The sequence below is a fragment of the Phoxinus phoxinus genome, assembly GCF_949152265.1.
Source record: "Phoxinus phoxinus genome assembly, chromosome: 3".
Classification (NCBI taxonomy): domain Eukaryota; kingdom Metazoa; phylum Chordata; class Actinopteri; order Cypriniformes; family Leuciscidae; genus Phoxinus; species Phoxinus phoxinus.
Genome location: NC_136878.1, coordinates 48,377,056 through 48,401,978, shown reverse-complemented (window position 1 = coordinate 48,401,978; position 24,923 = coordinate 48,377,056). Strand labels below are relative to the sequence as shown.

The 24,923-nt window shown below is 49.0% G+C and overlaps 1 protein-coding gene across 1 annotated transcript in view; it reads left to right on the top strand.

The window, feature by feature from the left end:
* The first annotated feature begins 10,272 nt into the window (after positions 1–10,272).
* Positions 10,273–24,923, top strand: part of LOC306995610 (uncharacterized protein) — a 32,492-nt gene continuing 17,841 nt past the window's right edge. The window contains exons 1-14 of the mRNA XM_079607367.1: positions 10,273–10,319; positions 10,533–10,659; positions 11,266–12,062; positions 12,354–12,438; positions 12,810–13,689; positions 13,774–13,854; positions 13,946–14,117; positions 14,993–15,082; positions 15,170–15,213; positions 15,289–15,461; positions 16,763–16,833; positions 16,978–17,123; positions 22,321–22,465; positions 24,183–24,332. Coding sequence (XP_079463493.1) covers positions 11,424–12,062; positions 12,354–12,438; positions 12,810–13,689; positions 13,774–13,854; positions 13,946–14,117; positions 14,993–15,082; positions 15,170–15,213; positions 15,289–15,461; positions 16,763–16,833; positions 16,978–17,123; positions 22,321–22,465; positions 24,183–24,332 — 2,676 coding nt within the window. The 5' untranslated portion in view covers positions 10,273–10,319; positions 10,533–10,659; positions 11,266–11,423. The remainder of the gene's footprint in view (positions 10,320–10,532; positions 10,660–11,265; positions 12,063–12,353; positions 12,439–12,809; positions 13,690–13,773; positions 13,855–13,945; positions 14,118–14,992; positions 15,083–15,169; positions 15,214–15,288; positions 15,462–16,762; positions 16,834–16,977; positions 17,124–22,320; positions 22,466–24,182; positions 24,333–24,923) is intronic.

Below are 24,923 nucleotides of genomic sequence, written 5' to 3'. Positions count from 1 at the left end.
ACCCAACTCCTCTCCTCCGGACCGTAACCTTCCCAATCCACCAAGTACTGAAATCCGCGTCCCCTCCGCCTAGAATCCAGGATGCGATGAACCGAATAGGATGGTTCCCCGTCTACGAGTCGCGGCGGTGGGGGAACCGGGACAGGCGGATTAATACGTGAAAAAAACACAGGCTTAACTTTAGAAACGTGGAAGACGGGGTGAATTCTCCTGTACGCCGGAGGAAGATTGAGGCGGACTGCCACCGGAATAACAATCTTGGTGACAGAAAACGGGCCAATGAATTTAGGAGCTAACTTATTCGACACGGAACGGAGAGGAATGTTTTTGGTAGAAAGCCACACTTTGGAACCGACGACGTATACGGGAGGCCTTGACCGGTGGCGATCGGCCTTGGCCTTGGTGCGCTCCCGCACTTGGAGGAGTGTCTCTCGGGCCCTCGTCCCAGTAAGGTGACACCTCTGGATGAAGGCGGGGGCGGAGGAGACCGCAACTTCGGATTCAGCACTAGGAAAAACAGGTGGTTGGTACCCTACACTACACTCAAATGGCGATAGGCCCGTGGATGACACTGGCAACGTATTGTGGGCGTACTCCACCGTAGCAAGTTGTTGACTCCAGGATGAGGGATTCCTGGAGACCAAACATCGTAACGTTCTCTCCAAATCTTGGTTGGCTCTCTCAGTTTGTCCATTGCTCTGGGGATGGAACCCAGAGGACAGACTGACCGTCGCCCCCAGCAAACTACAAAACTCTCGCCAAAATCTGGACACAGATCCCCTGTCAGAAACCACGTCTGTCGGGAGGCCATGTAACCGAAAGACGTGGTTAACGACTGCCACCGCTGTCTCCTTGGCTGAAGGTAATTTGGGCAAGGGAATAAAGTGAGCTGCCTTCGAGAATCGGTCCACCTCGGTAAAAACTACCGTGTTACCCTGGGAGGGTGGGAGGGCGGTGATAAAATCTAGAGCGATGTGGGACCAGGGTCTCGAAGGCACCGACAGCGGTTGAAGTAACCCCGCTGGGGGTCGATTGGACGACTTACCAATAGCACAACTAGAGCAAGCCAAAACAAAATTGTGAACGTCACGAGCCATCAGAGGCCACCAGAATCGCTGCTTAACAAGAAATATGGTACGACTCACCCCTGGATGGCACGCTAGACTGGAACAATGACCCCACCGAATAACGTCTGATTGTAATCCCTCCGGCACAAATAAGCGGTTAGGTGGACACCGGATCGGAGGCATTACCCCTTCTAAGGCCTTCTTGACCTTCGATTCGACCTCCCAAGTGAGCGCAGAGATAATTAGGGTCTCCGGAAAAATGCGCTCGGGAGTAGATTCGTGTTCGGGACGATCAAAAATACGCGACAAAGAATCGGGTTTGATGTTCTTGGAACCCGGACGATAGGAAAGAGTAAAATCGAAACGGCCGAAAAAAAGTGCCCACCGAGCCTGCCTGGAGTTCAATCTCTTGGCGGTTCTAATGTACTCCAAATTCTTGTGGTCAGTCCAGACTATAAAGGGTACCCTTGAACCCTCCAACCAGTGACGCCATTCCTCCAATGCTAGCTTGACTGCCAACAACTCCCGGTTACCAATGTCATAATTTCGTTCAGCAGGAGATAATCGATGTGACAAAAACGCGCAGGGATGCATTCTGTCGTCTGAAGGAGAGCGTTGTGAAAGCACTGCACCTACCCCCACCTCTGACGCATCGACCTCTACCACAAACTGACGTGAAGCATCAGGGGCAATTAGGATGGGAGCTGAAACAAAGCGGCTCTTGAGTTTGGCAAACGCAACCCCAGCTGCGTCTGACCACCTGAACGCAGTTTTGGGAGAGGTCAAGGCAGTCAGAGGTGCGGCTAGTTGGCTGAAATTGCGAATAAAACGCAGATAGAAGTTGGCGAATCCCAAAAACCGCTGCAGGGCCTTGCGGGAATCTGGGATTGGCCACTCTACCACAGCCTTAACCTTGTCAGGATCCATCAACATACCTTCAGCCGACACAATGTGTCCCAGAAAAGGGACCGACTGTGCATGAAAAACGCATTTCTCCGCCTTGACAAAAAGCCCATTCTCTAACAACCTTTGAAGCACTAGTCGTACATGTTGCACGTGTTCCTGGAGAGACGAAGAAAAAATCAATATGTCATCCAGGTAAACATATATGAATTGATCGATCATGTCTCGCAACACATCATTGACTAGTGCCTGGAAGACTGCGGGACTATTGGAAAGCCCAAAAGGCATAACCAAATATTCAAAATGCTCCCTAGGGGTGTTAAAAGCAGTCTTCCATTCATCCCCCTCCCTGATGCGGACCAAATGATAAGCATTACGCAAGTCCAGTTTTGTGAAGAGTGAGGCTCCCTGCAACCTCTCGAAGGCTGAAGACATCAACGGCAAAGGATAAGTATTCTTTACCGTGATGTTATTCAACCCTCGGTAATCAATACAAGGTCGCAGAGATCCGTCTTTCTTCCCCACAAAAAAGAACCCCGCCCCCGCTGGAGAAGAGGAAGGGCGGATGAACCCGGTTGCCAGAGAATCAGAAATATATTTCTCCATGGCCTCCCTCTCCGGAACTGAGAGTGAATAGATCTTGCCCTTAGGCGGAGACTTACCTGGCAAAATATCTATTGCACAGTCATAGGGACGATGCGGAGGGAGAGAAGCAGCCCTAGACTTACTGAACACTTCACTCAGGTCCCGGTACTCCTCGGGCACGTTTGATAAATCCACGGCTTCCTCCTGAAACACAGGGACAGAAACAACAGAACAGGCAGACACTAGACACGACTTATGACACTCAGTGCTCCAAGCTGAGATGGTTCTGCCCTTCCAATCGATACGGGGGTTGTGCAAGCTGAGCCAGGGGTGACCTAAAACTATGGGGGTGATTTGTGAGTCCGTAATGTAAAATGAAATGGTTTCGGCATGATTTCCTGATGTGATGAGTGTAAGTCCTTCGGTAGCTTGAGAGATGGTAGGTAGATTTTGTCCGTTGAGCGCATTGACAGTAATTCTCTGGGGAAGTGTTCGGAGGGGAATCTGTAACTGAAGTGCAAACCGGTGATCCATGAAATTACCTTCGGCTCCAGAGTCTATGAGTGCGCTGCAGTGGTGATCCTGGGTTGACCATCTCAGTCTTACCCGGAGGATGGTGGAAGTGGATGAGGTCTTGCCTGCGGAGATCCCACCCGATAGTAGCCTCATACTTACTATCGGGCTGGGCCTTTTACCGGACAACTATGAGCAAAGTGTCCAGCGCCACCACAGTACAGACAAAGGCCCTGGGATCTCCGCCTCTCTCTCTCCTCCCGGGAAAGCCGAGCTCGCCCTACCTGCATGGGCTCGGGATCGTGGGGACCGAACGCGTCCAGACCAGTGAACCGCTGACTCTCCATCCCGCCGCGAACCGAGTTGGGTGACGTCCTCTGACCAATCCGAGACAGTCGGGCGTCCACCCTCAAGGCCAGATCCATGAGTTCATTGAGAGAGGATGGGAGGTCCAGGGCGTAGATTTCTCTCTGGACACGTTCGGCCAGCCCATGCAGGAAATGGTCCCACTGCGCCTCCTCGTTCCAGCGACACTCGGCCGCCAGGGTCTTAAACTCGATCGAATAATCCGACACGGGACGATCTCCTTGGCGTAGATCCGTCAAGACCCTGGCAGCCTCCCTCCCCGCGACGGCTCGATCGAAGACGCGCCTCATCTCCGCCGCGAGTGCCTGGAACGAGGAGCAGCACTGGTCGTGGTTCTCCCACACTGCAGTTCCCCAAAGCGCCGCTCTCCCAGTCAGCAGCGTCAGCACAAATGCCACCTTCGCCTCCTCTCTCTCAAAAGTTCTGGGCTGTAATGAGAAATGCATACTGCAACGTGTTAGAAATGAACGACAAAGATTTGGCTCACCGGAGTACAGCTCAGGAGTGGGCAATCGAGGCTCAGACTGAGAGAGAGGCACCGCTGGTGTAAGGGGAACTGCAGGTGCCTCTGGGGGTGCTGGCGCAGTGGGAGGTTGCAGCTGATAGAATCGCTGGGTGAGCTCGGACACCTGTGTGACAAGAGCCTGAATAGCGCGTCCCGTCTCCCCCTGATTGCGATCCTGAGCATCCATCCGGCCGACGCACACACGAATAAATTCTTCTAATGACGCAGATGAATCACCCGCTGCTCCCGTTTCTTGGTTCCATCCGTTCTGTCATGACAAATCACTGGAAGCAATAGCAGGTGAACAAGTGTTTATTTAGGACTTGAAACTCAACAGCCAGAATAATACTCAAAGTCAGTGAGGAAGATCCTTCTCAGGGTATATAAGCGAAACGCTTCTCAGTCCACGAGGCTGGCGGAATCCACGGGGGAATGACGGTCAGGCTAGTCACACAGGGACTTCGATGGTCTGGTGCTCGGTGCTCGGTGCTCGGTGCTCGTGTGCGGTGAAACGGCAGGACACATCCACAATGACCAAGACAACCCGGAAGACAACACGAACACCAGGGAGACTGCAAGTAACGGATGGACACTGGAATGGAGAGATGAGTGAGTATATGTAGGGAGTGGTAATGAGAAACAGCTGAGGACGGGAACGAGATAATTGCAGACAGCTGGAGCACTGAACAAGCGCGTGAGCGGGACAACGCCCACTCACGCAGACTCACAGACATGTAAACAAACAGTGACACGCGACACAGAGGAAACAATGATTTATCAATCGTGACACTAACATACACGTTGTCGATTTAGATGATTTGACGAGTTTGCAAAATTCTTCCTCTCCTATAGCAATGAATGAATCAAATTTTCCCTCAGGAAGACTACAACGCACTTCCTGATGCGATACTGTATTAGACGGTTGCATAGTTATAATTTTGTCCCTGATATTATCGATCTTATAAGTGAAGAAGTTCATAAAGTCATTACTGCTGTGTTGCTTGGAAACTTCTGGGCTTGAAGCTTTCTTTTTCGTTAGTTTAGCCACTGTTTCAAATAAATACCTAGAATTATGTTTATTTTCTTCTAATAGGGTTGAAAAATAAGCAGATCTAGCAGCTTTTAAAGCCTCTCTGTAAGCAATCGAGCTCTCCTTCCATGAAATGCGAGATACCTCTAGTTTTGTTTTCTTCCAGTTGCGCTCCATTTTTCTGGCTGCTCTCTTAAGGGCCTGAGTGTGTGTGTGTGTGTGTGTGTGTGTGTGTGTGTGTGTGTGTGTGTGTGTGTGTGTGTGTGTGTGTGTGTGTGTGTGTGTGTGTGTGTGAGTGTGTGAGTGTGAGTGTGCTCGTTGTGCCACGGCATTGGACTATGTTCTTTAAGCGCAGCGGAGCAACTGTGTCTAAAGTGCTGGAAAAGAGAGAGTTAAAAGTTTCTGTTGCAATATCAAGTTCTTCTAAGCTATCCGGGATGCTGAGATGAGGAAACTGATCAGGAAGATTATTGATAAAGCAATCTTTAGTGGCAGAAGTGATCGGTCTAACATATTTATAACACGGAGTCGGCTTTACAGCCTTGGCTAAATGTAATTTACACGAGACTAGATAATGATCTGAGATGTCATCGCTCTGCTGCAGTATTTCAACGGCATCAACATCTATTCCATGTGATAGTATTAGATCTAGAGTATGATTACGACAATGAGTCGGTCCTGACACGTGTTGTCTAACTCCAATTGAGTTTACAATGTCTTTAAATGCCAATCCCAATGCATCTTTTTCATTATCTATGTGTATATTAAAGTCACCAACAATTAGTACTTTATCTGCAGCCAATACTAATTCTGATAGAAAGTCCGCAAATTCTTTGATAAAGTCTGTATGGTGCCCTGGTGGCCTGTATACAGTAGCCAGCTGAATTTTCAAACGTGATTTATCGGTTACACTATATATTTGTACATTAAGCACCAAAACTTATATATAATATAAGTATATTTACAACTAGATTTCTTAGTGGTTTTGAAAATATTACTATAAATTACAGCAACACCTCCTCCTTTGCGTTTCAGACGAGGTTCATGTTTATAACCGTAATCTTGTGGGGTTGACTCATTTAAAGCAATGTAATCGTTTGGTTTTAGCCAGGTTTCTGTCAAACACAGCACATCTAGGTTATAATCTGTAATCATATCATTAACTATTAGCGCTTTTGAAGTAAGAGATCGAATATTCAGCTACCCAAGCTTTATCATTTGCTCATCCGTATTATATCTGTTTTTTATTTGTTGAACATCAATTACATTTTTAACCTTAGATGGGTTTGAACGTTTTTTCGATTTCCAAGTTCGGGGAACAGACACAGTCTCTATATGATGATATCTAGGTGAAAGAGGCTCTATGTGATGGGATTTATCTGACCTTGGTGACGTGAGGCCGCTAGCAGACGGTCGGTTAAGCCAGTCTGTCTGCTTCCTGACCCGAGGCCCAGATTGTCATGTTTTATCTCTAAGACTATGAGCCAAATTACTAGAGAGAAGAGCAGCACCATCCCAGGAGGGATGAATACCATCTCTTTTCAACAGGTCAGGTCTGCCCCAAAAACTTTTCCAATTGTCTATGAATTCTATATTATTTCGTGGACACCACCCAGACAGCCAGCCATTGAGTGAACACAATCTACTAACTATCTCATCACTCCGGCGAACAGGAAGGGGGCCAGAGCAAATTACAGTGCTTGACATCGTACTTGCAAGTTCACACACCTCTTTAATATTAATTTTGGTGATCTCCGACTGGCGGAGTCGAACATCATTAGTGCCGACGTGAATAATAATCTTAGAGAATTTACGTTTAGCATTAGCCAGCACTTTTAAATTTGCTTTGATGTCAGGCGCTCTGGCTCCCGGCAAACATGTGACTATGGTGGCTGGTGTCTCTATTTTCACGTTCCGTATAATAGAATCGCCAATAACTAGGGCACAATCAGAATAATTCTCAGTGGGTGTTTCACTGAGCGGGGCAAATCGATTTGTTATCGGAACGGAAAAGTGTTTTTTTGATCCGCGACTAGAGCGATCCCTCACTGTCACCCATCTGCCCTGCTGCACGGGCTCTACTTCAGCCGGAACCGACTCATGTAAAGAGTTCACTAGGCTAGGCGCATCCAAAATAGTATCTAAAGCTCTAGCACTCTTCTTACTATTCTCGATTAAAGTTTGGATGCGTGTCTCTAGTTCTGAAATCTTCTCCGTCAGCCTGACTGTCTCCTTGCATTTATCACATATAAATATAATATATCCGACAGAGAAGGCTATGGTAAACATGTGACATGAAGTGCAGGTGACAATAACAGGAGAAGACATTACTCACCGTGTTTGTTGACTGATTCTTACTCACCTGGGCTTTTATGAACTCAAAGGCGCGGGCGCGCGAGAGAAAAATAAATAACTGAGCGCACGGGTGGTGCGTTAACAGGCTAGCGAGTTAGCGTGTTTTGCTGACAATAACGGAAGCTAGCAATGTCAGGTTAATCTGAGATGTTGGGTAAGCTGTATTTAGTAGTATAAACAACTAGAAAGGATAATAAATGATGGTTCAAAACAGAACGAAATACGAAGCTAATACGAGGCTTAGACGCAGCAAACAAACTCACAGCAGCAGCAGTCACAGCGAGGAGACAGGACCGAAACCTACGAAACCTACCAATTCACAAAATTAACGGATTGCATAGCGGATATAAACATTTGGATGGCGAGTAATTTCCTACTACTAAATTCCGAAAAACAGAGATTCAAATTATTGAACAAAAAACGTCCTTACATAATAACCTAGAACACTGTCTAACACTGCTGCCACTTGGTAATATTATAAGAAAACATGGAATAAGTTTCCACTGTTATGCTGATGACACTCAATTATATATTTCATCTAGACCAGATGATAACACTAAATTATCTAAAATGACAGAGTGTGTTAAAGATATAAAATATTGGATGACGTGTAATTTTCTTTTATTAAATTCAGATAAAACGGAGGTATTACTGATTGGTCCAAAAAACTGCCCACAAAACCTCTTACAATACAACCTTAATCTAGATGGACGTCCTGTTACTTTATCCTCTACAGTAAAAGATCTGGGTGTTATACTAGACTGCAACTTGTCTTTTGAAAATCATATTTCAAATGTCACAAGAACAGCCTTTTTCCACCTTAGAAACATTGCTAAGCTACGTAATATGCTATCAGTCTCTGATGCAGAAAAGTTAGTTCATGCATTCATGACCTCGAGACTAGATTACTGTAATGCTCTATTAGCTGGTTGTCCTGCATCCTCAGTAAACAAGCTACAGTTAGTCCAAAATGCAGCTGCTAGAGTTCTTACTAGGTCAAGAAAATATGATCATATAACACCAATTTTATCATCTCTACACTGGTTACCTATTAAGTTCCGTATCAATTACAAAGTATTGTTACTGACCTATAAAGCCCTAAATGGTTTAGCTCCTGTGTATTTAAGGGATCTTCTATCGCCATATAATCCATCGCGCTCTTTAAGATCGCTAAATTCGAGGCTTCTGGACGTACCTAGGATATCTAAGTCCACTAAAGGAGGGAGGGCGTTTTCACATCTAGCTCCTAAACTCTGGAATAGCCTTCCTGATATTGTCCGAGGCTCAGACTCGCTCTCCCAGATTAAAACTAGATTAAAGACGCATCTCTTTAGCCAAGCATTCACATGATGCATCTCATACCTTTTATACTACAGTTAAATCAGATCAAATGCATTCATATTATGAACAGCAGCTACGCTAATTATTTCCCATCTGCCTTTTTTGTTGTTATCTCGGGACGCCTGTCCCTATAACTCAAATAGAGTTCGTCAGCTCCAGTTATGTATCCAGCCTCTCATGGAGACTTCAGATGCCCCAACGCCTGTGATGAGACGACCCAACGCCGGCGATATGTTATGCCCTAAATTTCATGATTAACTAACTGTATTTTTGTATGTATATTTTTGAAATGCATTTTCTGTAAAGCTGCTTTGAAACAATGTGTATTGTGAAAAGCGCTATACAAATAAACTTGAATTGAATTGAATTGAATTAACACTTGATGGCTGCTCTGTCAAGTCTTCGTCTTCAGTTAGGAACCTGTCTGTGTGTGTGTGTGTGTGTGGGTGTGTGTGTGTGTGTGTGTGTGTGCTCTTTGATACCAATCTTTAATTTGAAAGTCACGTGTCTAGTATCTGTAAAACTGCATTTTTCCATCCTAAACATATATCTAAATGACAACATATGGTCTCAACGACAAATGCGGAACAATTAGTTGATGCGTTTATCACCTCAAGGCTAGATTATTGTAATGCTCTACTGGGGGGTTGCCCTGCACGCTTAACAAACAAACTACAGCTGGTCCAAAACGCAGCAGCTCGAGTTCTTACCAGAACCAGGAAGTATGACCATATTAGCCCCGTTCTGTCAACACTGCATTGGCTGCCTATTAAACATCGTATACATTTTAAAATATTGATGACAACTTACAAAGCACTAAATGGTTTAGCTCCCCCGCCTGGACACGACGATAACGCAGTCCTGAAGTGTCACTAGTTTCTCCCCTGTGAAGGCCTCCTTCCCTTCACCTCTGTACAGATAAAACATTATCAAAATAAATGTATTATTTTGCAAATGCAAAATTCTGTATTATACATTTTTAAGGCCCAACAAGTCATTTGTTGAGGTCAATTTGTAAAGAAAGACTACACGCCTGCACACATATATAATCAACCGCGCATATCTATAGACTAAACACGTAATACGCATGTGCACCGTCAGCGTTTTCAGGTTTGCTTTACGTAGAGATAACCTTATTTTCCCAAAGATTTTCAAGACTTGCACCTTGGAGCCTATTTCAAGGTTTTTATTCTCGAGCCACCAGGCCTTGTTGTAGAACGGTGTCGTGTAAGTGGCCCCTAAGTTAATAACTATGATCTTTGCAATGGAAGTGAATCAATCAAATCTAACTTTAGCTGGACAATAATTTTATTCCAGAGCTGCTGTACAGCCAAAACGATTTTTATTGCTTTAATTTTTATTACTGTAAAGCTGCTTTGAAACCATCTATAATGTAAAATGCGCTAAATAAATGAAGGTGACTCGACTTGATTTTTTAACCAACTGTGTGTTTCTAACTTTAGTGAATAGTGTTGTTTAAACACAGTCTGACCTTCACAGATGATCAGATATGAAGATTAAACTGTGTTATAATGACTCAGTTTATGTCACTGAAGAAACATGATAATCTGGCATGTACTTGATCTACAGCACAGGAAGTGTGAGGTGATGTGAGGAGCAGCAGGAAGTGATGCGCTGATCTCTCTCTTTCAGGGTCAGTCCGTGTTTCATCTGTCTGTCAGAGCTAGAGTGTTCAAGATGATAATCAGTAATTCTGAACTGCAAGAAAACGGTTTACTGTTCTCCGTTTAACAGTGTCTGTTTTAATCTCACTCTTAACACACACACACACACACACACATAAACACTCTCTTTCTCTCTCTCTCTCTCTCTCTCTCTCTCTCTCTCTCTCTCTCTCTGTCAGTAGAAGTTGTTTGTGGTCAGGAAGTGTAAATGTGTCTCAGTGCTTCTTGAGCAAAACTCACAGCAGAGCACATCCGCCCTGTGAGTCTTGTGAAAGAGTTCAGAGGGCTTTACTGAAGGACACGGCTGAGGTGAGCTTCATTCTCTACACTTCTCTGAAACCATCATCACATTAGATATTATAAATCACCTCATTGATCGTGTGCTGCTTGTGAGGGCAATGCGAACATGCAAACCAGACATGCGGCTTATGGGGGATTTCATGAATGACATGTGAAAATGAATTCATTGCTCATTTCTGTGGCCAGTTTTGAAAGACTATTTTCAATACTGCAAACACTCACTCTGGTCCTATCGTTTGGACATAAATAATGACAAATTCATAATAAGGAAATAAACCTGTCCTACATCTTGCAGGACTTCACAGATGTTCATTGCAATGTGCCGTTTATATTGTATTTTGTGTAAATGCTGAACTCAAGCAGCTGGCCCACAGACCTTGCATTAAAATAGCAGAAATGAGAGATTCAGCTTTCTCACACACACGCCTGTAAGTTGTGGTGGTTTAGTGGTGTCAGAGCGGCATGGATATGACGGCTAATGAAATGTTTTTATCTCTACGGATGCACCTTAGACTGAAATGAGCGTTTTCATACTTTAAATGTTTGATCACATGTTGTAGGGAATGAATGCTTATGATGATATAGTTGTCATTTGTTTTCTGAAATCTCTTTCAGTCTCTTGGAGCTTGTTGGTTGAATATTTTGTTCTGCGTGGGAGGAAACAGTGTTTCTAAACGTCGATCTCAAAATGGACGCCCTGCTCATCACTGAGGACAAAGACTGAACACAAGCCCTTCCTAACTCCTCGTCATGACCATCTAAATGAGAAGACTATGGAGAATATAGTAGACTATCAGGAATCTGAGCCTTACCTGGAGGCCCAGCAGTACATCGAGAGAATGAAGCAGGAGGACGAGGGCGTCTCTATGAAGAGCGTGTCCGATCACGGGCTCGTGGGTCTGGATGTGTCCGATCACGGGCTCGTGGGTTTGGATGTGTCCGATCACGGGCTCGTGGGTCTGGATGTGTCCGATCACGGGCTCGTGGGTCTGGATGTGTCCGATCACGGGCTCGTGGGTCTGGATGTGTCCGATCACGGGCTCGTGGGTCTGGATGTGTCCGATCACGGGCTCGTGGGTTTGGATGTGTCCGATCACAGGCTCGTGGGTCTGGATGTGTCCGATCACGGGCTCGTGGGTCTGGATGTGTCCGATCTCTCTCTGACCGTGTTCCCGGTCTCTCCTCTCTCTCATGCCACTGTGCAGTGGGACGCTCCTGAAACTCCCGAGACTCCCGCAGAACCCCCGTCTCCTGGATCCCACCCTGAACTGGACTACACTGACGGACCGGCGTTTGACTGGACCTTGAATCTGCCATCCGCAGACCTCAATTATATCCCGAATCAGGACGGCGTGTTTGATTTGCCGGCTGAAGCCGAGTCAGAAGAGGACGTCAGGCTTGCGTATTCCCAGGTGTGTGAGCCGAGCAGCGGAAGAGCCTTGTGGTTTCTCTGGTAGACATGTTCTCGTGTCAGTAACCGGGGACCTGCTCTCTTTATATTTGTGTGCACTTTAGAATGTGGTTTAATGTATCCGTACCTTAGAGGAACAGCTTTTGAAACGAAAAGATACATTTTTTAGTTCACCATTTAAGCCTGGAAAAACTTAAAGTAGAGTTAGTTTGAATGAGTTGGTTTAGATTTGACCAAAAGATGCTGAATGTTTGGGGGAAGTGAATCTGTTCTGATGTGTCCCCCCCGACAGGCATGTGGTGCACAGGAATCAGATTCACAAACACAGATGGCAGCTACACTTGAGGAGTCCTCCGCATCTTCTGCAGATATCACAGGTAACGTCTCAATGCTTAAAGCTGATGTGATTTAGATAATAGAAGTGCTTTAAATTATATTGTACAATGGGTGAAGTTGTAATTGTTTGACGGTTGTGAAACGGCCATGTGTTTGTCAGCTGTGAATGTTGAGCTGTTTGCTTACTCAGTCGATTCGGCTTCCTCTTCAAGTGTCTCATTGCATAACCTTTAAAAAGTGGTCACATGCACACCAGTTTCCCATCAGCCTTTACATTCCTAGAGGTTTGGATGGGTGTTGTTCTGGAGGGCCTTTTTGGTGTTTTTAGAAAAAGAGCCACAATACTCTGAGAACACTGAAGTGTTCTTCTGAAATCTGTCATGGAAGTATTTATCTGTGCGTTTTCCATCAGATTCCAGAGCAGATGTGCCTGAAGAGCATTTTGATCTTTCTGATGGTGCTCAGATCCTTGCGGACACAAGAGACTCAGAGATTCGACCAGTTCAAGAGAGCTCACAGTCGCAAGAACAGGAGGAACCTGGCATGTTAGTCCTTCCCAGAATGCTGTTCACCCATGAGGAAAGCACAGACTCAGGCAGTGAAGAGCAAACAGGAGAGTGGACTGAGACCGAAGCCAACGGAGATTCAGCAGATGCAAGAACCGGTACTCAGGATCCGATTCAAGAACCTGATGTTGTGGAAAAGGAAGAGTCCAGTCCTCCAGAGGTCCGGTCCGATCCGTCTCAGAACACCATCACTGATCCACCGGAGCCACTGTCGGACCTCACCAACGGCTTGGTGGACCTCGAGGAACAAACACTGACACAAGAGCCAGACAAGATGAGCACATCCGCTACAGCGACAGAGATGAGCCAGAGTAATGACATTCATGGCTTAGACCGAGCTAAATATAGAGAACAGCTGGTAAATTCAGAGCAAAAGGTTGAGCCTGAAAACGGGCTTGCAGCAGAAGCACAAGAGTCTGAGCCGAGAGAGCCAGACGAGCGGGAATCCCCGGAGCGGGTCCGGTGTTCAGATGAGCAGAAACCAGGATCAGAGTCCAGTGACCGGACACATGCAGTGGAAGAGGATATGACATCAGAGCAGCGTATAACATCAGAGGAGGATATGACATCAGAGCAACGTATGACATCACAGGAGGACCCCGTGGGTCACTGCATGAACGGCGGTGCCGAGGTGGGGAACCGGGCCGAGGCTCAACGCTTGGCTGAGAGGCTCTACAGACTGGACGGGTTTCAGCGCACAGATGTGGTCAGGCATCTGGACAAAGAGTAAGTCTTTACCTGGCATTGATGAAGTGTATGAAACTATTTGTGTTTCAACCAAATCTTCTCATTTGCCTGTTCTTTTGATAGCAACGAGTTCAGTCGTGCTGTTGGGGAAGAGTACCTCAAGTTCTTCGACTTTACCAACCAGACTCTGGAGCAAGCGCTGCGGTAGGCTTCTCATTCCCAAATCTGACCAGTGAGGACATGCATCTCCATCAAGAGATCGCTCAAGTGTTTTTGGGTTCTTCCCGATTCTTAGGTCGTTTCTGAAGGTGGTTGTTCTGACGGGTGAGACTCAGGAACGCGAGCGAGTCCTGCAGAGCTTCTCCTCTCGTTTCCAGCAGTGTAATCCTGAGGGATTCTCCTCCGCGGGATCCGTGCTCACGCTCACCTGTGCCGTAATGCTGCTCAACTCAGACCTGCACGGACAGGTGAGTCACGTCTTCTTCATTTATAGCGCTTTGTACAATACTGATGGTTTCAAAGCAGCTTCACACTGATAACAGGAAAAGAATGCAACAAAGACTGTTTTGGCTGTACAGCAGCTCTAGAAGAAAGTCATTGTCCAGCTTAAGTACATTTTTTATTGATTTATTTCAGTTGTAAAAATCATTAGTTATTAACTTAGGGGCCGCTTACACGACACCGTTTTCAACTGAAAACAGAAAACTTTCAATGCGTTCTGGCCGTTTGAGAAAGCAAACTTAAATAGGTTTCAAAGTGCAAGTTTTTGGAAGCGATACTGTTATCATCTCTGTATAAACTTCAAAAACGTGAATCTGTGAAAACAGTGACGGCGTGCACATGTGTATTACGTGTTTAGTCTCTAGGCATACGCGTTTGAATGTGTATGTGCGCGGGCGCATAGTCTTTCATCACAAAGTGACATCGCCAGTTACTTGTCTGGCATGAGTAATACAGCGTTTTTAGCCGTTTTCGCTGAACCGTCTGAACGGGAATCATTTGGATAATGTTTTCATCTGTACAGAGGAAAAAACTTTCCTGTTTTCAGTTCATCCTTGTCGTGTAAACGTACCCTTAGTTCATTTATCGATACAGCCGCTCTAGAGAAAACAGTAATGTCATCGTCCATCTCAGTTCAGTTCTCATACAACGCTGTAAATGCAGGCTGATCAATAATATTAAGAGTAATGAGTGTCCCCAAGCAAGCAGAGATGTGCAGTGGCGAGTCTCACGTGTTACACACACAGTAAAAAGGTTTGTTGAGACCCCAAAACGTTTGAACGAGGAGTGCATTTGTGATGTCGCTTGATCTTTAGGAGTAACCCTTTACTTTACTCGTCAGAATGTCGGGAAGTCCATGTCCATGGCTGAATTTGTGTCAAATCTGGACGGCATGAATGGAGGCGAGAATTTCAGCAAAGACTGTCTGAAGGTATGTTTGCCGAATCTTCACGTGTTGCATTATAAGCTTCACTGCTGTGGTGGTCAGTAGTGATTCGGTTTCTGCTGTCTCTTTCAGAGTGTCTACAGCTCCATCAAGAGCGATCCGCTTCAGTGGGCCGTGTGAGTAACCCATCCTGCAGTGCTGATCCGACTTCTGATCTGCTGCTTTATCTGCTGCCTTATCTCTGTTCCCAGAGAGGATGAGGTTCTGGCTAAATCCCTGATGCTCGAGCAGGACTCGGACCAGGACGGGCACCTGCGGTCCAAGAGTAACCCCTTCCAAGATCTCCCTCACGACAGGAAGGCCACGGTGTTCCAGAAAGGCTTTTTAAAGCGTAAAGCACATGCAGACATCGATGGCAAACGCAGTGAGTCACAGTGTGGTTGAAGACAAGTCTCATGTACAGTTATGATTAAAGCTACATACATGCGGCCGTCGGTCTTAAAGAGGCCATGTTCACCAGACAAAGCTCAGACGCATGTCTTTCCAGAGAGTAGGTTTGATTTTGACATTGATGGGGGACATTTATTTACTGTGACTTCTCAGGTAATGTCAATGGTATGACCCATTTCAGATGCGGCCACTATCACTACAACAGTGGTTCCATATGAGTATATTTTAATTGTTTGATCATTATTATAGCTAGGGACAATTCAGTAATCACTGCATTTTGGTAAGGACATATCCCAGCATCTAGAGCTGCCCTCGACTAAATATTTTTCTAGTTGACTAGTAGTCGTCCATTTAAGCGATTATTCAACTGGTAATGTTTCCTGTGTGTTCGGCTCCAGAGATTAAGTTGACGATCCTGACTCGTCATCTCCGCATTAGTGGACGCGCCTAAATGCAAGTTTCACACGGATTACATAATCTGAGAATATTTATTTTCCATTTGAATTGGTTCATTTAAAAGTAGACATATAAAGCGTTCTATTGATACAGTGTTTCTCATGTCTGTGAGGCACGTGTACACTGAGTTCCGGGTCACTGAAACTGGGACGGCAGAAACGCATCCTGTTTTCTTTATTTTACAAAAGCACAACGTTTGTATTGTGAGTTTACAGAATTAAAAGTAGACCCTTTACAGTTTGGGTTACTCTGTATGACCAAAAGTTGCTGCTACTTACATGTTTCAACTGATGAGCCATATTTGAGGCCAGGGTTGCCGTTAACGACTGTCCGTCACAACCTGTGTGATTTCACCACTTCCTGTGGAGCTTTTTTCTGTGACTAACTGATAACTAATAACATTTTGGTCGACCAAGCCTCTTCTAGTCGACTATTGGAGGCCAGCCCTACTACATTTCCCCCTCGATCTCTCTTTGCTTCGGTATAACTGATCGATATTTAACAAATACAAAGAATAATTAACTATATCCTTTTATTCCACAAAACTATCAGTCCTTGAAAAAAACATACTAGAAGCATTACTGCCCTGAAGCCGACAGAAATTATGTTGTTTGATAGTATGAACTTGGCAGTGGATGTATTTAGAAGCACAGCTTCATGTTCACCGCGCCGCTGACGGTCTAGAAGTCCAACACCACCGCTGGAAACGCTAGACAAACACTCAAACTAACTAGTCATTTTCTGTCTAGTCAATGAGTTGACCATCTTGACCCGCTAGAGCACATTAACACGCTGATCACTAACGGCCCTGATTTGCAGCTCCGTGGGGGAAGCGCAGCTGGAAGACGTTCTATGCCCTGCTGAAGGGAATGGTGCTGTACCTGCAGAAGGTAATCGCCACAGCCGATGCGGAGTGTAGGCCGACCACACACGGCGTCATGTTTTGCAGTGCTTTACCTTGCCAAAGCATCAATACTAATAGCAGTGAAAGCTAGATTGTTGATCAGTGTGTGTGTGTGTGTGTGTGTGTCCAGGATGATTACGGGAAGGACTGCCAGAGCTCGGAGGAGGTGGTCAGTGTTCATCACGCTCTGGCCGAGCGAGCGCTGAACTACACCAAACGGCCACACGTGTTCCGCCTGCAGACGGCCGACTGGAGAGTCTTCCTGTTCGAGGCCGCGTGAGTGTGTGTGTGTGTGTGTTCGAGGCTGCGTGAGTGTGTGTGTGTGTGTGTTCGAGGCCGCGTGTGTGTGTTCGAGGCTGCATGAGTGTGTGTGTGTGTGTTCGAGGCCGCGTGAGTGTGTGTGTGTGTGTGTTCGAGGCTGCGTGTGTGTGTGTGTGTTCGAGGCCGCGTGTGTGTGTTCGAGGCTGCATGAGTGTGTGTGTGTGTGTTCGAGGCCGCGTGAGTGTGTGTGTGTGTGTGTTCGAGGCTGCGTGTGTGTGTGTGTGTGTGTTCGAGGCCGCGTGTGTGTGTGTGTGTTCGAGGCCGCGTGAGTGTGTGTGTGTTTGAGGCTGCGTGAGTGTGTGTGTGTTCGAGGCTGCGTGAGTGTGTGTTCGAGGCAGCGTGAGTGTGTGTGTTCGAGGCTGCATGAGTGTGTGTGTGTTCGAGGCCGCGTGAGTGTGTGTGTGTTTGAGGCTGCGTGAGTGTGTGTGTGTTCGAGGCTGCGTGAGTGTGTGTGTGTTCGAGGCCGCGTGAGTGTGTGTGTGTTCGAGGCCGCGTGAGTTTTTGTGTTCGAGGGTGCGTGAGTGTGTGTGTTCGAGGCTGCGTGAGTGTGTGTGTGTTCGAGGCAGCGTGAGTGTGTGTGTTTGAGGCTGCGTGAGTGTGTGTATGTTCGAGGCTGTGTGTGTGTGTTCGAGGCCGCGTGAGTGTGTCTGTTCGAGGGTGCGTGAGTGTGTGTGTGTTCGAGGCCGCGTGAGTGTGTGTGTGTTCGAGGCCGCGTGAGTTTGTGTGTTCGAGGCCGCGTGAGTGTGTGTGTGTTTGAGGCTGCGTGAGTGTGTGTGTTCGAGGCTGCGTGAGTGTGTGTTCGAGGCAGCGTGAGTGTGTGTGTTCGAGGCTGCATGAGTGTGTGTGTGTTCGAGGCTGCATGAGTGTGTGTGTGTTCGAGGCCGCGTGAGTGTGTGTGTGTTTGAGGCTGCGTGAGTGTGTGTGTGTTCGAGGCTGCGTGAGTGTGTGTGTGTTCGAGGCCGCGTGAGTGTGTGTGTGTTCGAGGCTGCATGAGTGTGTGTGTGTGTGTTCGAGGCCGCGTGAGTGTGTGTGTGTGTGTGTTCGAGGCTGCGTGTGTGTGTGTGTGTGTGTTCGAGGCCGCGTGTGGGTGTGTGTGTTCGAGGCCGCGTGAGTGTGTGTGTGTTTGAGGCTGCGTGAGTGTGTGTGTGTTCGAGGCTGCGTGAGTGTGTGTTCGAGGCAGCGTGAGTGTGTGTGTTCGAGGCTGCATGAGTGTGTGTGTGTTCGAGGCCGCGTGAGTGTGTGTGTGTTTGAGGCTGCGTGAGTGTGTGTGTGTTCGAGGCTGCGTGAGTGTGTGTGTGCTCGAGGCCGCGTGAGTGTGTGTGTGTTCGAGGCCGCGTGAGTGTGTGTGTTCGAGGGTGCGTGAGTGTGTGTGTTCGAGGCTGCGTGAGTGTGTGTGTGTTCGAGGCAGCGTGAGTGTGTGTGTTTGAGGCTGCGTGAGTGTGTGTATGTTCGAGGCTGTGTGTGTGTGTTCAAGGCTGCGTGAGTGTGTGTGTGTTCGAGGCCGCGTGAGTGTGTCTGTTCGAGGGTGCGTGAGTGTGTGTGTGTTCGAGGCTGCGTGAGTGTGTGTGTTCGAGGGTGCGTGAGTGTGTGTGTGTTCGAGGCTGCGTGAGTGTGTGTGTTCGAGGCTGCGTGAGTGTGTGTGTTCAAGGGTGCGTGAGTGTGTGTGTGTTCGAGGCCGCGTGAGTGTGTGTGTGTTCGAGGCCGCGTGAGTGTGTGTGTGTTCGAGGCTGTATGAGTGTGTGTGTGTGTGTGTGTTCGCGGGTGCGTGAGTGTGTGTGTGTTCGCGGGTGCGTGAGTGTGTGTGTGTTCGAGGCCGCGTGAGTGTGTGTGTTCGAGGCCGCGTGAGTGTGTGTGTGTTCGAAGCCGCGTGAGTGTGTGTGTTCGAGGCCGCGTGAGTGTGTCTGTTCGAGGGTGCGTGAGTGTGTGTGTGTGTGTTCGAGGCTGCGTGAGTGTGTGTGTGTTCGAGGCCGCGTGAGTGTGTCTGTTCGAGGGTGCGTGAGTGTGTCTGTTCGAGGGTGCGTGAGTGTGTGTGTGTTCGAGGGTGCGTGAGTGTGTGTGTGTTCGAGGCCGCGTGAGTGTGTGTGTTCGAGGCCGCGTGAGTGTGTGTGTGTTCGAGGCCGCGTGAGTGTGTGTGTTCGAGGCCGCGTGAGTGTGTGTGTGTTCGAAGCCGCGTGAGTGTGTGTGTTCGAGGCCGCGTGAGTGTGTCTGTTCGAGGGTGCGTGAGTGTGTGTGTGTGTGTTCGAGGCTGCGTGAGTGTGTGTGTGTTCGAGGCCGCGTGAGTGTGTCTGTTCGAGGGTGCGTGAGTGTGTCTGTTCGAGGGTGCGTGAGTGTGTGTGTGTTCGGGGGTGCGTGAGTGTGTCTGTTCGAGGCCGCGTGAGTGTGTCTGTTCGAGGGTGCGTGAGTGTGTCTGTTCGAGGGTGCGTGAGTGTGTGTGTGTTCGAGGCCGCGTGAGTGTGTCTGTTCGAGGGTGCGTGAGTGTGTGTGTGTGTGTGTTCGAGGCCACGTGAGTGTGTCTGTTCGAGGGTGCGTGAGTGTGTGTGTGTGTGTTCGAGGCCGCGTAAGTGTGTCTGTTCGAGGGTGCGTGAGTGTGTGTGTGTGTGTTCGAGGCCGCGTGAGTGTGTGTGTTCGAGGCCGCGTGAGTGTGTGTGTGTTCGAAGCCGCGTGAGTGTGTGTGTGGTTGTTCGAGGCAGCGTGAGTGTGTGTGTTCGAGGGTGCGTGAGTGTGTGTGTGTGTGTGTGTGTTCGAGGCCGCGTGAGTGTGTGTGTTCGAGGCCGCGTGAGTGTGTGTGTTCGAGGCCGCGTGAGTGTGTCTGTTCGAGGGTGCGTGAGTGTGTCTGTTCGAGGCAGCGTGAGTGTGTCTGTTCGAGGGTGCGTGAGTGTGTCTGTTCGAGGGTGCGTGAGTGTGTGTGTGTTCGGGGGTGCGTGAGTGTGTCTGTTCGAGGCCGCGTGAGTGTGTCTGTTCGAGGGTGCGTGAGTGTGTCTGTTCGAGGGTGCGTGAGTGTGTGTGTGTTCGAGGCCGCGTGAGTGTGTCTGTTCGAGGGTGCGTGAGTGTGTGTGTGTGTGTGTTCGAGGCCACGTGAGTGTGTCTGTTCGAGGGTGCGTGAGTGTGTGTGTGTGTGTTCGAGGCCGCGTAAGTGTGTCTGTTCGAGGGTGCGTGAGTGTGTGTGTGTGTGTTCGAGGCCGCGTGAGTGTGTGTGTTCGAGGCCGCGTGAGTGTGTGTGTGTTCGAAGCCGCGTGAGTGTGTGTGTGGTTGTTCGAGGCAGCGTGAGTGTGTGTGTTCGAGGGTGCGTGAGTGTGTGTGTGTGTGTGTGTGTTCGAGGCCGCGTGAGTGTGTGTGTTCGAGGCCGCGTGAGTGTGTGTGTTCGAGGCTGCGTGAGTGTGTGTGTTCGAGGCAGCGTGAGTGTGTGTGTGTTCGAGGCCGCGTGAGTGTGTGTGTGTTCGAAGCCGCGTGAGTGTGTGTGTGTTCGAGGCCGCGTGAGTGTGTGTGTGTTCGAAGCCGCGTGAGTGTGTGTGTGTTCGAGGCCGCGTGAGTGTGTCTGTTCGAGGGTGCGTGAGTGTGTGTGTGTGTGTGTGTGTTCGTGGCCGCGTGAGTGTGTGTGTTCGAGGCTGCGTGAGTGTGTGTGTTCGAGGCAGCGTGAGTGTGTGTGTTCGAGGCAGCGTGAGTGTGTGTGTTCGAGGCCGCGTGAGTGTGTGTGTGTTCGAGGCCGCGTGAGTGTGTCTGTTCGAGGGTGCGTGAGTGTGTGTGTGTTCGAGGCTGCGTGAGTGTGTGTGTTCGAGGCCGCGTGAGTGTGTGTGTTCGAGGCTGCGTGAGTGTGTGTGTTCGAGGCAGCGTGAGTGTGTGTGTTCGAGGCAGCGTGAATGTGTGTGTTCGAGGCAGCGTGAGTGTGTGTGTTCGAGGCAGCGTGAGTGTGTCTGTTCGAGGGTGCGTGAGTGTGTGTGTTCGAGGCCGCGTGAGTGTGTGTGTTCGAGGGTGCGTGAGTGTGTGTGTGTTCGAAGCCGCGTGAGTGTGTCTGTTCGAGGGTGCGTGAGTGTGTGTGTTCGAGGCCGCGTGAGTGTGTGTGTTCGAGGCCGCGTGAGTGTGTGTGTTCGAGGCCGCGTGAGTGTGTGTGTTCGAGGCCGCGTGAGTGTGTGTGTGTTCGAGGGTGCGTGAGTGTGTGTGTGTGTGTTCGAGGCCGCATGAGTGTGTGTGTTCGAGGCCGCGTGAGTGTGTCTGTTCGAGGGTGCGTGAGTGTGTGTGTGTGTGTTCGAGGCCGCGTGAGTGTGTGTGTTCGAGGCTGCGTGAGTGTGTGTGTTTGAGGCAGCGTGAGTGTGTGTGTTCGAGGCAGCGTGAGTGTGTGTGTTCGAGGCCGCGTGAGTGTGTCTGTTCGAGGGTGCGTGAGTGTGTGTGTGTGTGTGTGTGTTCGAGGCCGCGTGAGTGTGTGTGTTCGAGGCCGCGTGAGTGTGTGTGTTCGAGGCCGCGTGAGTGTGTGTGTGTTCGAAGCCGCGTGAGTGTGTGTGTTCGAGGCCGCGTGAGTGTGTCTGTCCGAGGGTGCGTGAGTGTGTGTGTGTGTGTTCGAGGCAGCGTGAGTGTGTGTGTTCGAAGCTGCGTGAGTGTGTGTGTGTGTTCGAGGCTGCGTGAGTGTGTGTGTTCGAGGCCGCGTGAGTGTGTGTGTTCGAGGCCGCGTGAGTGTGTGTGTGTTCGAAGCCGTGTGAGTGTGTGTGTTCGAGGCCGCGTGAGTGTGTGTGTTCGAGGGTGCGTGAGTGTGTGTGTGTGTGTTCGAGGCTGCGTGAGTGTGTGTGTGTTCGAGGCTGCGTGAGTGTGTGTGTGTGTTCGAGGCTGCGTGAGTGTGTGTGTGTTCGAAGCCGCGTGAGTGTGTGTGTTCGAAGCCGCGTGAGTGTGTGTGTGTTCGAGGGTGCGTGAGTGTGTGTGTGTGTGTTCGAGGCTGCGTGAGTGTGTGTGTGTTCGAGGCTGCGTGAGTGTGTGTGTGTGTTCGAGGCTGCGTGAGTGTGTGTGTGTTCGAGGCTGCGTGAGTGTGTGTGTGTTCGAGGCCGCGTGAGTGTGTGTGTGTTCGAGGCCGCGTGAGTGTGTGTGTGTTCGAGGCCGCGTGAGTGTGTGCAGACTCTCTTCAGAAGCATTAACAGTCAGATCTGAGTGATGGTCGCGTGTCCTTCAGGTCCACGGAGCAGATGAACTCGTGGATCGGCCGGATAAACCTGGTGTCGGCGCTTCACTCCTCTCCACCATTCCCTGCAGCGGTCGGGTCCCAGAAGAGGTTCTGCCGGCCCATCTTACCCGCGACACAGTCCAACCTCACGCTGGTAACCGTTGATCCACTTCTCAGTGGCCCAGTAGTGCACAACACAACCACATTTAAAAAGCAAACATAAGTCCACAACGAAATTGTGGAGAGGGGGGTGGTGGTGTAGTGGGAAGTTCGGATAATTTTACTCGGATCTTTGAATCTCGTCCCTCAAAATTAACAAATCTTTTTTCGAGTCCTCATATCCCCTGAGACGAGAGATTTATGTATTTTTTTGTCTGGAAAAAATCCTCAGATGACACAAAAATCGTAATGTTGCGTCATCTGAGTTTTTTCAGCCAGAGGCGAGAGACTACAGTCTAACTAAATTCATTCCGATTGGTGGATCTGAATGTAGTGTTTACATGAACGCTAAACAAGTGATCGGTTGATGTGCGTTTTAGCATTGCTAAGAAAATTCCCGCTCCTCCGTGAAAGATACGAGACCGGTGCGTCTCACAGGCGCCGCTCATCAGTAATCACGCCACCGGCCTCGCGTCGTCCTCCCGCGGCCGTCAGTCTCGCGTCGTCCTCCCGCGGCCGTCAGTCTCGCGTCGTCCTCCCGCGGCCGTCAGTCTCGCGTCGTCCTCCCGCGGCCGCCAGCCTCGCGTCGTCCTCCCGCGGCCGCCAGCCTCGCGTCGTCCTCCCGCGGCCGCCAGCCTCGCGTCGTCCTCCCGCGGCCGTCAGTCTCGCGTCGTCCTCCCGCGGCCGTCAGTCTCGCGTCGTCCTCCCGCGGCCGTCAGTCTCGCGTCGTCCTCCCGCGGCCGTCAGTCTCGCGTCGTCCTCCCGCGGCCGTCAGTCTCGCGTCGTCCTCCCGCGGCCGTCAGCCTCGCGTCGTCCTCCCGCGGCCGTCAGTCTCGCGTCGTCCTCCCGCGGCCGTCACAGTCTCGCGTCGTCCTCCCGCGGCCGTCAGTCTCGCGTCGTCCTCCCGCGGCCGTCAGTCTCGCGTCGTCCTCCCGCGGCCGTCAGTCTCGCGTCGTCCTCCCACGGCCGTCAGTCTCGCGTCGTCCTCCGCGGCCGTCAGTCTCGCGTCGTCCTCCCACGGCCGTCAGTCTCGTCCTGCTCGCCACAGGAAACATGATGAACGGCAACTGTAGAACGCAAAAAACGAATCCCGGACATTTTGTCATGGAGACTCACGATAAAACGGCGTCTTTTAAGTTTCGAGTCAACTAGTAGCCTAGCCTAGCTGTTTAACTGCGCTCTTACCGGTAGGCGTGGCTTGGGCGTGGCCTCATAGGGCAGTGAAGCCAGTGCATTCTGGGAGTTGTTGTCTTTTGATCCACATGAGACACAAATACATTTTCTGGCTGTTCTCAGTCTAGAAGGCTCCAAATTTTAAAATAATTTCACATTTCTACTACATAAATAACCCATTTTAAATACACATTCATCTTTCCAGAGGTGAAGTATCCCTTTAATAAACAAACTACAGCTGGTCCAAAACGCAGCAGCTCGAGTTCTTACCAGAACCAGGAAGTATGACCATATTAGCCCCGTTCTGTCAACACTGCATTGGCTGCCTGTTAAACATTGTATACATTTTTTTATATTGCTGATTACTTAGAAAGCACTAAATGGTTTAGCTCCGCAGCTCTTCATCTCTAACCCAGCTTCCTTCTTCATTCATTTCTTTAGTTTCACTAAAGTGAGACAGCTGTTGAACACTCGTTTAGCATGTGTATTGGTGTGTTTGTCAGCATTGCATCTTCTCGACGGTGTGTGTGTTTCCCCAGGAGAAGCAGCTGCAGTCGCACGGCTCCATGTTGCAGAGCTTCCAGCGGGATCTGTGTGTTCTCCAGGAGGAGTTTGGGATCGAGAGCCGGAAGAGCAGAGCCAGAGAACAGGAGGAGCTCCGGCAGAGAGAGGAGTACCTGCAGTACGAGGTACACACACACACACACACACACACACACACACACACACACACACACACACACACACACACACACACACACACACACACACTGTTAAGGCTAATATTCTTTTCTTTAGCCCCTTGAGGTTAGAGGAGGCTTCTCTTCCTATACACATGTCCGTAAAGCACGCACGGAGATGCGGTCATAACAACAAAAAGCCGTATTTATTGATCACAATCTCTGGTGAACAGCGATATCATAACATGCAATTCATGCAATTGAAGAAACTGTTGCTCTCCATACTTTAACCAACTCTACTCCATTATTAACACCTGCACTCACGCACCGTAGTGACGTGTCAAGGAGGAGGAGCCAATCATTTTACTTGACCAGGTCAGTCCAAGTATCAAACAATAAATATAACATTCCCTTGTACATTTAAATCATAATGTTTTGTAATACATAATAAATAAATCAGATTTAATCTCTACGAGTCCATGTTTCTGGTAGTGCACAAAATTCTAAATACGGCTCCAACATCCTGGCCTCTAATTGTTAATGCCAAAGCAGAACAATTACCAAATATGAAATATTCAATGGAGTCAGGACACACATGAC